Source organism: Gopherus flavomarginatus, chromosome 7 (genome assembly GCF_025201925.1).
Source record: "Gopherus flavomarginatus isolate rGopFla2 chromosome 7, rGopFla2.mat.asm, whole genome shotgun sequence".
NCBI lineage: Eukaryota > Metazoa > Chordata > Testudines > Testudinidae > Gopherus > Gopherus flavomarginatus.
The window spans coordinates 30,795,899-30,808,605 of record NC_066623.1 but is presented as its reverse complement, the minus strand read 5'-3'; the positions used below and the strand labels follow the sequence as shown (position 1 = coordinate 30,808,605).

General features: G+C 40.3%; 1 protein-coding gene across 5 annotated transcripts in view; it reads right to left on the bottom strand.

The window, feature by feature from the left end:
* The window catches only part of SPDL1 (spindle apparatus coiled-coil protein 1), a 53,248-nt gene that overhangs the window by 26,871 nt on the left and 13,670 nt on the right, over positions 1-12,707 (bottom strand). For 2 of the 5 annotated variants that reach the window (XM_050962675.1, XM_050962674.1), the window contains exons 2-5: positions 7,614-7,804; positions 5,608-5,784; positions 2,288-2,482; positions 1,789-1,938 (exon numbers count right to left, since the gene is read on the bottom strand). In XM_050962675.1, coding sequence (XP_050818632.1) covers positions 1,789-1,938; positions 2,288-2,482; positions 5,608-5,784; positions 7,614-7,772 — 681 coding nt within the window. In that variant the 5' untranslated portion in view covers positions 7,773-7,804. Of the gene's footprint in view, positions 1-1,788; positions 1,939-2,287; positions 2,483-5,607; positions 5,785-7,613; positions 8,018-12,707 lie in introns of those variants that run through there. The other 3 variants (XM_050962670.1, XM_050962672.1, XM_050962673.1) reach the window with 3 other exon arrangements.

Below are 12,707 nucleotides of genomic sequence, written 5' to 3'. Positions count from 1 at the left end.
TCAAGCCATGAGCTAAATGCCTCACTGTTGTTGCTGGAGCTTTACCATTCAGCTTAAGCCATTAGATGAGTTCTTCCAAAACTGTAAAAATACTCCAGCAACTGATTACTAACAATAAGACAACTAATTTGATAGAATTGTTATTAAGGCAAGTGTCTAATTCTCCGTTTAGAGGAAAACAAATCGATCAGTTTGTTATAAACTGTACCCCAGCTTTTCAGGCTACCAGGGTGGATATAATGAAAGAAGATGCCAGCAGAAAAGTATCAGATGATTAATTTTGCATTCTACATCAGTTTCTCTCTTCATTCAAACACTACTGGAGGTAGTGAGCACAGAGTAAGAACAAAGCAACAGGGCAGGAAGAAGCAGAAAAATTGAAAGTAGAGTAGAAAAAAAGATAGAAATGAGTATGCCCCCTATAAAGCCAGAGCTTTGTAATTTAAAAAAAAATTAGGAACCAGTGGTACCTTCCCACTAAAGCAGTGGTTCTCAAACTTTTGTACTAGTGACCCCTTTCACATAGCAAGCCTCTGAGTGCGACCCGCCCCCCCTTATAAATTAAAACACATTTAAATATATTTAACATTATAATAAATGCAGGACGCAAAAGTGGGATTTGGGGTGGAGGCTGACACCTCATGACCCCCCATGTAATATCCTCACGACCCCCTGAGGGGTCCCAACCCCCAGTTTGAGAACCCCTGCACCAGCAGTGTAGCAGCCTCTACACTGGAATGGAAACCAACTCACTAAATCTTCCACATAGACTTTCCTCACATCACTAGGGACCTTTTCCTTCTCTGTAAATAGTCTCCCAATTGCCAAGTGTGCAAAGTGAAGGATTTTAAACACCTTGCCTGCAGCAACTGGAATCCCTGAAGACCTAGCATTTTGGATGGAATGATGAGCAGGGTACAATCTGTGTGTGTGTGTACTTCATATGTTTGAGTTATATTTTCAGACTTCTAGGAATGCTCATTCATTGCCACCTTCCAAAGGGGTCACAATAACATAAGTGATGGAAAAGTTATTTCCCAGCAACTGTAGAAAGAACTAGCTTTCTAGAGCTATAACCACCTCTTCCTCACTGCAACAGCAATGTGATCTTGATATAGAGGAATTAATTTCAAAGCTTCCCTCTTTCTGAAATAATGGGAAATACAAATTCAGCCACAGGCTTGTTTAGCATCATTCCACTTAATCTCAATACCAGGAGAAGTTCACCGTGTCCGCCAAATCAATATTGCCAATTTGCTATGATGGCTGGTCATAAAATTCCAGCCAACCATCCTGAAGAAACACTAGTGTATCTGAGGCAGGAGTCAACATGGCAACATCAAGAGACCAGGGCTCCATTGTGCTGGAGACTATACAACCAAGAAGGTCTCTGACCTGAGAAACTCTGTTTCCTCTCACACAGAAGCATAACTTTCAGTGCTGTCCATCAGGCTTCCAGATGAGACAGGGCAGTGAGTCTATCGGGACATGCAGAGAAATCTGATAATCATGTGAAGCCCCTCCTCAGGCTGCAGTATTGTGGGAACTATTCCTGTCTGGTTTTGAGCGCAAGAATCTTTGCTCTTCCAGGGAATGGGGCTTAGTCAGAAGGGCAGGGAGGGGTTGCTCCATAGGTTAGCTCCATATTAATGTGCAAGGAGCACTTCAGTCTCTGACCAGATCTGAAACATACAGTGGTTCCACTCCCCACTAAGCCATACCTTCATAGGGAAAGCGAGAAATAACTTCCCATGTTCAAAATGGCACTTAAAACTATAGGCACAGTACCTCTAATGCATTGCAGTAAGAAACTGTTTCCTTTTCTCTCTCTTCTTTTTCTCCTTGAAGGCGTTCCAACTGGTTGCGTAGGTTGCTGTTTGCAAGTTCTAGTTGCTCTTTACTGTATTGCAATTCATTCATCTTCTCTTCAACACTGGCCTGTCCCAAAAAATGAGTAGCAGCAAAATGATTTTACTTGTATTTTCTACTTTTTAATCAGTAGTTAGGTACTCTGGCATCAGTCCAACCTTTTTCCAGTGTAGCCTACTCAAAAAAGAAGGCTCTCACCACCAGCACCAATCATACCAAGGTAAAAAGTTTTTCCCCAGCCATCATTACTAGCTTTTGGAAGAACCATATTAGCATTCCAGTTTATTCACAAGATGCGAAGTACTGTACATGACCTTCTAAAATTGTGTTAGTATAGGAAGAGACTAGAGGTAGACATTTGTCTTTAAACAGAATGTTCATACCATGAACTTATACTGATAAAGTATTAGTCACATACCTTCACACTTTCAAGTTCCGTTAGTTCAATCTGGAGATTTAGCACTTCCGAAGACATGGTTTCATGTACACGTTCAGACATCATGTGCAATTCTTCCGATTTAGCATTAATGACTGCCTTTTGATGTTCCACTTTGTGCTTTAGTTGTTTCTCACTTAGTCGGGTTTCATCTAGGTCTGCTTTCAGCTTCTCCAACTTAAAAACACAGTAGTTAAGCAAAAACTGATATTGTAAGCATTGCCGGAGCCCCAGCACAATTAACAGAATGAATCGAAGGCTGTGAATTAGGGTAGGCCTTACTAAAATAGTAATACTGGGTATCAGCTATTCCTGACCTAAGAGAATGGTACAGAGATACACAGCATTCTCGGGTAACTACATGAACACATTCCTAAGAAATGTTACAGGAACACACTGACCTCTCAAAATACCAGATATAAGAATAAAGGTGGTAACTAACAACATCTGGAGTGTAATACTTGTTTGTATCAAAAGAGAAGTCATAGAAAGGACATCTTGTACTGGCCTAGGGGACAGTATTACATTAAGCTGCTATGCTGCCTCAATCAGGCATACATCTCTTGGTGTACCTGTAACCATTAAGCCAAGGCATTAGGACTGCACTTTGTCAACAATAAGCCTGGCCCTCACCACCGAACCCAAGCATGTGGGCTGTATGAGTAACACCGAGGTCTGCTGAATCAACACGCAGGACCCTCTGCTAGGGCATAATATACTGGTTTTGTAACAGGCTACCATGAAGCCAACTACATTGTTTTGTGACAACATTCTACCTTACGTTCTACCTAAATTCCATATTGTCAACGAATAGCTGGCTTGAGTAAACTGCAGAACAAACATACTTAGCTTGTAGAGAATCAGCAATATTCATTTAAATATTGCTGATATTTTCCTTCCTCTGAAATTCTACCATAAGCAGCCTTTTGTCTCCAATACTGTTTTATTAAGTACTAACTATTACGGTACTGGAAAGTTTGATTAAAAATAAGTAAGTGGTCAGAAGGATTGACGGCTAACTAAATTCTGGAATTTTCAATATAGATACCAAGTACAAGGGATAAAAACTAGCTTCATGCCTGAACCATTCATTTGATTTGTTGGGGATGATATTGCAGTTAGTACTTCAAGAAATAAGTTACCGTATGTACTCGTTCATTATCCCGTTCGTTTATAAGCCAACTTCCCAAGATGGTTAGGTAAAAATAGCAAAAACTGTACGACCCTTTCATAAACCTACCCTATATTGCAGGGGTTGGCAAACTTTGGCTCCCAGCCCATCAGGGAAAGCTGCTGGTGGGTGGAGACGTTTTGTGTACTTGGAGCATCCGCAGGCACAGAGCACCTCAGCACCCACTGTCCACAGTTTGCCGTTCCCAGCAATGGGAGTTGGGGGAACTACCATTTCCGAGGGAACGGACATCCACGCGTCCTTGATCCCCTAGGCGACCAGACTGATTTCGGGCTTCATAAGATTCCCGCCTTTTGTCAACTTCGCCATGCCTGAGCACATCCATTCAGACCACATTTTGCATAGCCTGTCTTTAAAGCGTTTGTTCAGACAGACATCAAGTGGTTGTAGAACTGAAGTTAAGCCTCCAGGTATTACAGCCAAAGCAGTTTTCATATTCTTGGCCACATTTTTCACCTCATCCGTCTTGTATGCCCTGAACATGTCCCAAACGAGCATAGCAGGTTTCTTGAAAAAAGTGCTCCCAGTCTCTTATTCCACACTCTTTCCAGGCATTCAGTAGTTCCACTTTCATCCATCCCTTTTCGTGTGCACGTACGATGACACCAGCAGGAAATTTCATGTTTTTTAAAAGAAAAACATTGCCTAAAAACAACAGGAGGGAGCTTTAATCTATTTGCCAAACCTGATAAAACCGCTGTAAAAAGGATTTTTTCCATGGCCAGTGGTTTTAATTAAAACTGTTTTTTCACCAACACCGGTTACCGTTCTGTTGCTTGGGAGTTCGAATGTCATTGGTGTTTTGTCCATATTTCCTATTTGTGATAGTTCAAATGCATATTCCTTTCGATATTTTTTAAAAAAATCTTTGGAAAGATTCGATCTTTTCTTCCAGTTCTCTAGACAGCTTTTGCACTATCTTTGTTCGCTGACAAAGACAGAGACCATGACGGTTCATGAAGCAAGTACACCCACCCGCTGATGCGACAAACATTGACGGCATTATTGGACTTGTATTTGTGGTCTTTCAACATTTGCAGAGCACTCAAATTCCAGTTCTAGTGACAATGTACCCATTTTGTCGACATTCAACAACCCAATTACTGAGATCTTTCTCTAGCTCAGGAAATGAAGAGCACCTCATTGGACATTTTTTCTTGCTTCTTGGCATGTCTTTTAGAGTTTTATTTTTTCGCCATTCTCTTACTTGCCTCTCATTGATACAGAATGCACGAGCAGCAGCGCAATTATTGTTTGCTTCTGCATATTCAACAACTAAGTTTGAATGCTGCATGATAAGACCTTTTTCTTTTGATTTAACCATTGTTCATTTTAAATACTAGTATGAAAATAGTATTATTAGTATTATTGTAGTTATAGATTTTGTAGGACTTTATATAGGAATGTCAACTGCTTTATCACTGTCAAATTATTATTATTCTTTGTTTATTTCAAAGCAACTCTGTAGATTGGCATGTCTGTAGGGATAACAGGCTATTTCAATTTTATTAGAGACTCCATTGACTCTGCACGTTATATTTTCATATTGGCTCAAGACGTATGAAGTCCATTTCAAGTCAATCTAAACAAAATCTTAGCATTTTTAAAAGGTTGTAGTATTGACATCAATAAATGGGTCGGCAAACTTTGGCTCCCAGCCTGTCAGGGTAAGTGGCTGGCGGGACGTTTTGTTTACCTGGAACGTCTGCAGGCATGGAACCCCTCAACTTCCTGTGGCCGCAGTTTGCTGTTCCCAGCCAATGGAAGCTGTGGGAAGTGTTGCACCACTTCCCACAGCTCCCATTGGCTGGGAACAGCGAATTACAGCTACAGGAAGCTGAGAGGCTCCAGACATTCCAGGTAAACAAAACAACAATGTATTAGATATTCGATTCAATGATTCCATAGAGTTTAAAATCATTAAATTTTGGTGTAGATCCATTTATAAGCTGAACCTTTACAAGGCGAACCCCACTCTTTGATGGGTCACTTTTTTACCAAAAATATTTGGCTTATGAACAAGTATATACGGTAAGTATTCTTCCAAATTTTGCAAATATTCCTTTATATGCATGTCAGCAACCTTTTAGCAGTTCATTGCATCCCAAACCTTGTCTTTAAGTTGACTCATTTCTTGTCCATGGATTCGTTCAAGTTGTTCTCGCTGTTTGTCCAGTTGCATATTTTGTTGCTGCTTAAGAGCATCACATTCAAAGCTCAAGCTTTCCAACATTCTATTCTTGAGCTCAACTTCTCTCTGAAGTGAATACCTGTCTTGTTCAAAATTCTGAAAAATAAATGTGATATTGATAAGTCTTTGTATCTTTTTAAGTGACTCCTCAGGCATCAGTTTATTTTAATGCATTTATATTTGAGATTCAAGATCAACTAATTACTAGGACTTTTAACTCCAGCTGACCTGTCTTTTTCAAAAGTCATCAATTGCTTCATGAAGATTTTCAAATCTGTCTTACAGGAAACAGCAATCCACATGGCATTTTTGTAATTTATTTTGTAGTTCCCAGTTGCTCTAATACTCCAGGCAGACTGCAGAGTCCTCCACCCCTGTAGTCCCATGTACTTAAGTTTGTGTTAGAATTTGGGCATGTCAGTCATGAACCATCTTGTGACATCACCATCCAACTAATGTTGAGGAGCATGACCACAACATGAAGTACTTTAACGTGTTAGTATTTAACAGTCATTTTAAAAATATTAGCTTATGTGTCACGTTTTGGCTATTAAAGAGGAAAAGAATTATTCAAATGTTTACTCACTGTTGAACAACTTGATCTGAGTATCAGGCAGACATATGATAAAATAGATACAAGTCCCATTTATCATTCCAGCTTCCAGTTCAAAGAACCATCTCAGTGGTTTATTACAAGACTTCCAAAATAGTGTCCTAGCTAACTATAAAGGAGAGCTTGGGTTTCCTACATTTTATGCTTTCACTCAACTGGAAATTTGGAAAAAGATATTGCAAGGAGAGGACTGTATAAAAGCCTAAATCAATGGACTCTAATGAGACAGAATGGCAAAAACACCATAGAATAGATGAGTATAACTTGGTACAATTTGACTGAAATCTAGAGAGATCAGAAAAGTTCAATTTCAACTAACTAAAACCCACAAAATTATCTATCAGTAAAAGATGGCACAAGCACAACCTCTCCCCCCACCCCCACAACCTTCCACCTACAGGGATTGTGGCAGCAGAGAACTCTCTGCAAGCCCTGCTGTTACGTGAGTGAAGGAGCAAATCTGTAACAGTGGAACTGCAGAGGGCTCCCTTCACAGCTCCAGGGTTGCTGATGCTGGATTCCTGCAGGCACAAGGTGCAGGAATCACTGCAGTCCTGCTCTGCCCTGCCATAGACCCCAGCCAGGGTCACAAGAAAAGAAGAATAGTGCCTGGCAGGTGGGGAGGCCACCCCACTGCTAAGTAGTGCCTGCCTGTGGACAGCAGGGTGATCTCCCCTGTGGCCAGGGGATCATCCTCTTCCTCACAGTCCACAGTCCTCTCTAAACCTGCAGAAATTAGGTGTCACCATCCCTGAAGCAGTGCAAGAAGCCCTCTGCAGCCCTGCTGTCACAGCCCAACTCTCTCACCAGCTGGGAGAGCTGGGGTCCTCTGCTCCTCTCCGCCAGGACTGCAGCCTTCCCCACAACTTGTGCCTGCAGGGATCCAGTGCCATTAGCTCAGCAGCTGCAGAGGAAGCACTCCACAGCCCTGCTGAAACAGCCGTGCTTGCTCACGCACCAGCCAGAAGTGCAGGACTGACCCCAGGCACAAAGTGTTCAGCAGCAAGGTGGCCTCCCCAAACATCCAGGGGCTTGTCCTCCTCCTCCTCACAACCCTGGCCATAGGTCTCTGCTCTACCAGGCCAGGTCCGCAGTGTCCCCCTGACCCCCCAATACCTTGTGCCCAAGTGTCTTGGGTTTGTCTGCCACATTGGGAGCCCTATCCCACTTTCAGAGCTGCCCTAACCATCCCCTGCTTAATGTCCCGCAACTGTAAACGTGAAAGTAGTTTAAAATCATAAACAAGTGTTAAAAATGATATTGAAATTACAAAAAATAAAAATATTCTGCCAAATCCAACATGAAAGTTCACCTCAGTTTTGGTGCTCAGTTCACTCCGTAGTTGATCTAACTGATTCTGCATCTCATTTTGTTGCTCCAGTATATGCAAGCCATATTGTGCTGCCTTTCTCCGCTCATCTTCTGCTTCCTTCAGTTGGCGACGAAGATTAGAAACTGCCTCTGTCTCCATTTTATTTTCTCCCTCCAGCTTCTTTTGGAAGTCTGCACATATAAGATGAGCAAACAAATTTAGAGTCAACATAAAAACAAAGCTCAATATAAAAACCTAGTTTCAGTCTAAAATTCCTTTTCAACATGGAAGTATGATGTATTGTCTTGGTGTCGTACCTTTTGAAGAATAAAATTAAGAACTGATACTGCTCATTTAAGAAAGTAAAAACCAAGACAAACATTTCCACTTTGTAACACTGGGACAGCCAGCCTCAAGTAAAATAAAATGCAGCAACAATACTCTGCAAGTGCTACTTAAAAGCTGGCAAACTATTTAATCAGTTGAAGGGGATTAAAAAAAAAGCCAAATCTTTAGGTGCAGAAGTTGTGCTGCCAACATGAACTAAGAACTAGCAAGCAGGCTTTGCAGCTTATTGCTGTTCAGAAGCAGCCAATTATTAAAAAAATTCTAGTAAGAGATCAGACAATTTTTAAGCAGACAAGTTTGCTAATGCTGGTTCTTCCACCTTGGATATAAATACAAACTATTTTCTAGTCTTCAACCAACAAATGAAGATTCCACAATTACATTGCTGATGACACTCATTAAAAAATTATGTGTTTATTAAAGTTGTAACTGAACTCCTTAGGGGACAACTATAGGCCTCTTCTCTGTGGTTTTACCCACATTGCACCATATATTTCATGTTATGGTAGTCTTGGATGACGACCCAGCACACATTCGATTTAAGAACACTTCCACTGCAGATTTGACAAAACACAAAGAAGGTACCAATGTGAGATTTCTAAAGAAACCTTGGGTTGAGTCCTGTAGCGTTAAGAACCTGAAGTGCCTTTCAAAATCTGAGAGGTATGAGATGTGGAACATACTGTCAGAAGTCTTAAAAGATCAACACTCCAATTTGGAAACTATAGAACCCAATCCATCAAAAAAGAAAATCAACTTTCTTTTGGTAGCATCTGACTCAGATGATGAAAATCAACGTGCATCAGCCGCATTGCTTTGGATCGTTATCAAGCAGAACCCAACAGCAAGGAAGCACATCCTCTGAAATGGTGACTGAAGCATGAAGGGACATACAAATGTTTAGCATACCTGGCAACGCCAGCTACAACCGTGCCACGCGAATGCCTGTTCTCGTTTGCAGGAGATGTTGTAAATAAGAAGCAGGCATTATCTCCCGTAAATGTAAACAATCTTAGCAAAGTAGTACTGAGTGAATTTGTAGGCTCTAAAGCTTTCCATTGTTTTGTGTTTGAGTGCAGTTATATAAAAAGAAAAATTCTATATATGTAAATTGCACTTTCACAATAAAGAGACTGCATTACAGTACTTGTATGAGGTGAATTGAAAAATACTATTCTTTTTACAGTGCAAATATTTAATAAAAATATAAAGGAGCACTGTACACTTCATATTCTGTGTTTAACTGAAATCAATATATTTGAAAACAAACATCCAAAAATATTTAAATAAATGATATGCTATTTTTAATCTTGCAATTATTTTAATCTCACAATTAATTAATTATTTTTAATTGTTTGACCATCCTAGTTATAACCATGTTTCATCTTGTACAGGCATGGTACAAACCCAACCCCCCTAACCTTTGGAGGTGTTGAACTTTCATCTGCATAATAAATTCAGATAACTACAGCAAAAGTTTTCTAAGTCAAACTAAAAAAATTACTCTCTACATATTCAGTTCCCATTCCATGAGTCCATTACCTTAAATCAGTTTTCTAGCATCAACTTTTGCCATGCTTTTATTACATTTAATTTTTCTGACATGTTAGTGACAAACATGTGCCTAGTGGCAAGTTTACATTTTGAATATTATAGTTTTTAGTTAAGCACGGAAGTGCAAGCCTTTTCTAATATTCTGTTAAACAAATTACAGTATGAATGTCAAAGTCCAACTAAAGAAACTCAATCTTCGAGTTTATTTCATTTTTTTCCACAAGTAGATTGGTTTGAGTGAACACCTCACAACTCAGAGCAAATATTGTCTGTGAAGGCCAGAGAAGAGTATCTGGGTTAACACTTATGTCTATTATTCAGTGGCTTTGTTTGTTTAGAAGAGAAAGGCATACAAACTAAGAGCCAAGTAATGCTGTCCATGAGATACTGTAAAACATGCCAAATTTCACATTTAGTCTATTTACAGTGTTTCCTACTGTGCATACCATCATCCAGTTAGTGTAGAGACCAAAGTCATAACAGACAGGGCAAGAAATAGTATTGAGAACGGCACTGCTGCCAGATTAACTGCTAGTTTCAGGGCATTTTATGTTAGAAGTGTTTCTCCTCTGAAAGCTAACTAAAATGGCACAATAAGGTTGCATAATTATCTCTCAATTATGATTTCTATAAATGAATATTAACTTAGTCGCATAAACTCAGCCTGGGATCAAACTGTTCTAACTTTAGATGATACTGAAATATTAAAATTCCACCATCATATTTTAAGCCCAGAAGGGACCATTATGATAACCTCATCTGACCTAATACAGGCCGTAGAACATCAACCAAAAATTTCTGCATTTAGCAGATTAGATGCTATAGGCAGAAGTTTTCTAGAAAGCGGCAGACCAAAAGTCCATTTAGCCCAGTATCCTGTCTTCCGACAGTGGCCAATGCCTGGTTCCCAAAAGGAATAAGTAGAACAGGTAATCATCAAGTGATCCATCCCATCACCCATTCCCAGCTTCTGGCAAACAGAGGTTAGGGACACAGTCTCTGCTAATCGTGTCTAATAGCCATTGATGCCCTATCCTCCATGAATTATTTAGTTCTTTTTTAACCCTGTTATAGTCTTGGCCCTCTTCCCACACACCAGGAAGAGAGTCTGAATTAGAGAGACACAGGGACTGAAGATATTACTTGAGAAATTGGGAGAACAAGTTTTCCCCAACCCCTCAATATGGTGCTGGTGTCTGGAGTTGAAATAATATTCAAATACAGAACAAAGACCCCAAGGTGCTGATGCTAGCATTTGGGGGGGGGGGGGCGGTGAAGGGGGAGGAAGGGAATAAATAAAACCACTAGGTGGGTTTTCATAGATTTCAAGATCAGAGGGAACAACCATGGTGACCATTTAGTATGATCTCTGTTACAACACAGGCCCTAGAACTTCCCTGTAATAACTCTAGTACAAACAGGAAAATCTTTTAGAAAAAGGTCCAATCATGATTTAAAAAAAAGTTACCAGAGATGGAGAGAACACCACGACCTTGGGTAAGTTGCTCCTACTGTTGATTACTTACAATTTTATACATATTTCCAGTTTGAATTTCTCAAGCTTCTACTTCTATACCTTTGTCTGCTAGACTAGAGAGCTCATTATTAAATATCTGTCCCTCACCTAGGTATTTACAGATTGACCAGGTCACCCCTTTAACCTTCTCTTTGTTAAGCAAAACAGACTGAGCTCCTTGAGTGTCACTATCTTTAAAGTAATGTTTTCTAATTTTTTCAGTATTCGCATGGTTCTTCTCCCTGTCCAATTTATCAACATCCTCCTTGAACTGTGGATGCCAGAACTGGATATTTTATTCCAGCAGTGGTGTCACCGGTGCCAAATACAAAGGTAAAGTCATCTCCCCACTCTTAATTTGAGATTCTCCTCTTTATATCTTCAAGGATCACATTAGGCCTTTTTGCCACAGCATTGTACTGGGAGTTCATGTTCAGCTGATCATAACCTGCAAATCTTTTTTCAGTCATAGCTTCCCAGGATAGTTCCCCATTCTGTGACTATAGAATATCTTTGTTCTTGGATGTGAACATTTCTCTTTAGCCGTATTAAAACACATATTGTTGGTTTGCACCAAGCTTACCAAGAGATCCTAACAGCAAAGGGGACTGGTCACTGATACAGCACAATTTATCACACTCCTAGTTTACAGGTGACACAGAAGCTATCTGTGATTACTTTTTTCTTCAGGTTATTGATACAAATGTTCGACAGCATACAGCCAGGAACCCATCCCTGCTAGAAACACAGCCAGAGAAGACTCAGAACCATAGGGAGTTCTGGGAAGGAGAGGAATAGAAGAGGTTTGGCTTAGGAAAAAAAAAAAAAAAACAAAAAAACCCACAGCAGTGGATCCAGTTTAGCTTCAGGATCAATAAACATCAAAGCAAGCTGACGGAGGAGGAAGCAGATGAGAGGCTCCATGGTTAGAAGGACAAGTAATGTACTGCAGGAGGACACTGAACAACGTTAGAAAACTGACCCTAGCCCAAAGAAAGCTCAGGAGTGATGAGGAAACTGAGGCAGGGAAATGTGTGTGGAGTTTCGTTTTGTATAGACCACCATAGTTCTTGTGCAGTTAAATAAAGACCAACAATGGCTAGGAAACTTGTGCAAAGTCTGTGTATAAGTTGTGTTATCACTTGTCCTTGAAGAGCTTATTTGTGGACTCAGAACGACCTCATGACTAGAGTTCTGAAAGAAAGTGTGCTTAAGCTGTTGGGGAGGGGAGAGTAAGCAGGGACTAGGCAGTTAGATCTTGGGTCTCAACTGTCAAGAATGGGTGCTAGACAGAAGACCTGCATCCTGAAAGTATGGCCAGGGACCTCAAGATAAGGTCTACACGTGGACTCTGTTCAGCCTCTAGAAGCTTAAAACACATGGGATCTAGCAGCTGGTTCCCTCACAGCAATCTGGAGAGTCCCCAAGAGACAGAGTTCAACTACATATGAAGACATCCGTCACAGATATTTCAGTATGCCTTTGCTCTTCCCCACACTAGTTTTTTGCTTCTTTACTATTTTGGCATTCAGTTCAGATTTATTCAAATCATAGGGTGTTTAAATACCCTGTAGAGGTACTTATCTAGCCCAATATGTTTAAAATAGAGAGATCACCATCAATGGTTCATTCCTGAAGAAACTGTCCAAATTAATGCCTTTTGGGCACAGTTCATT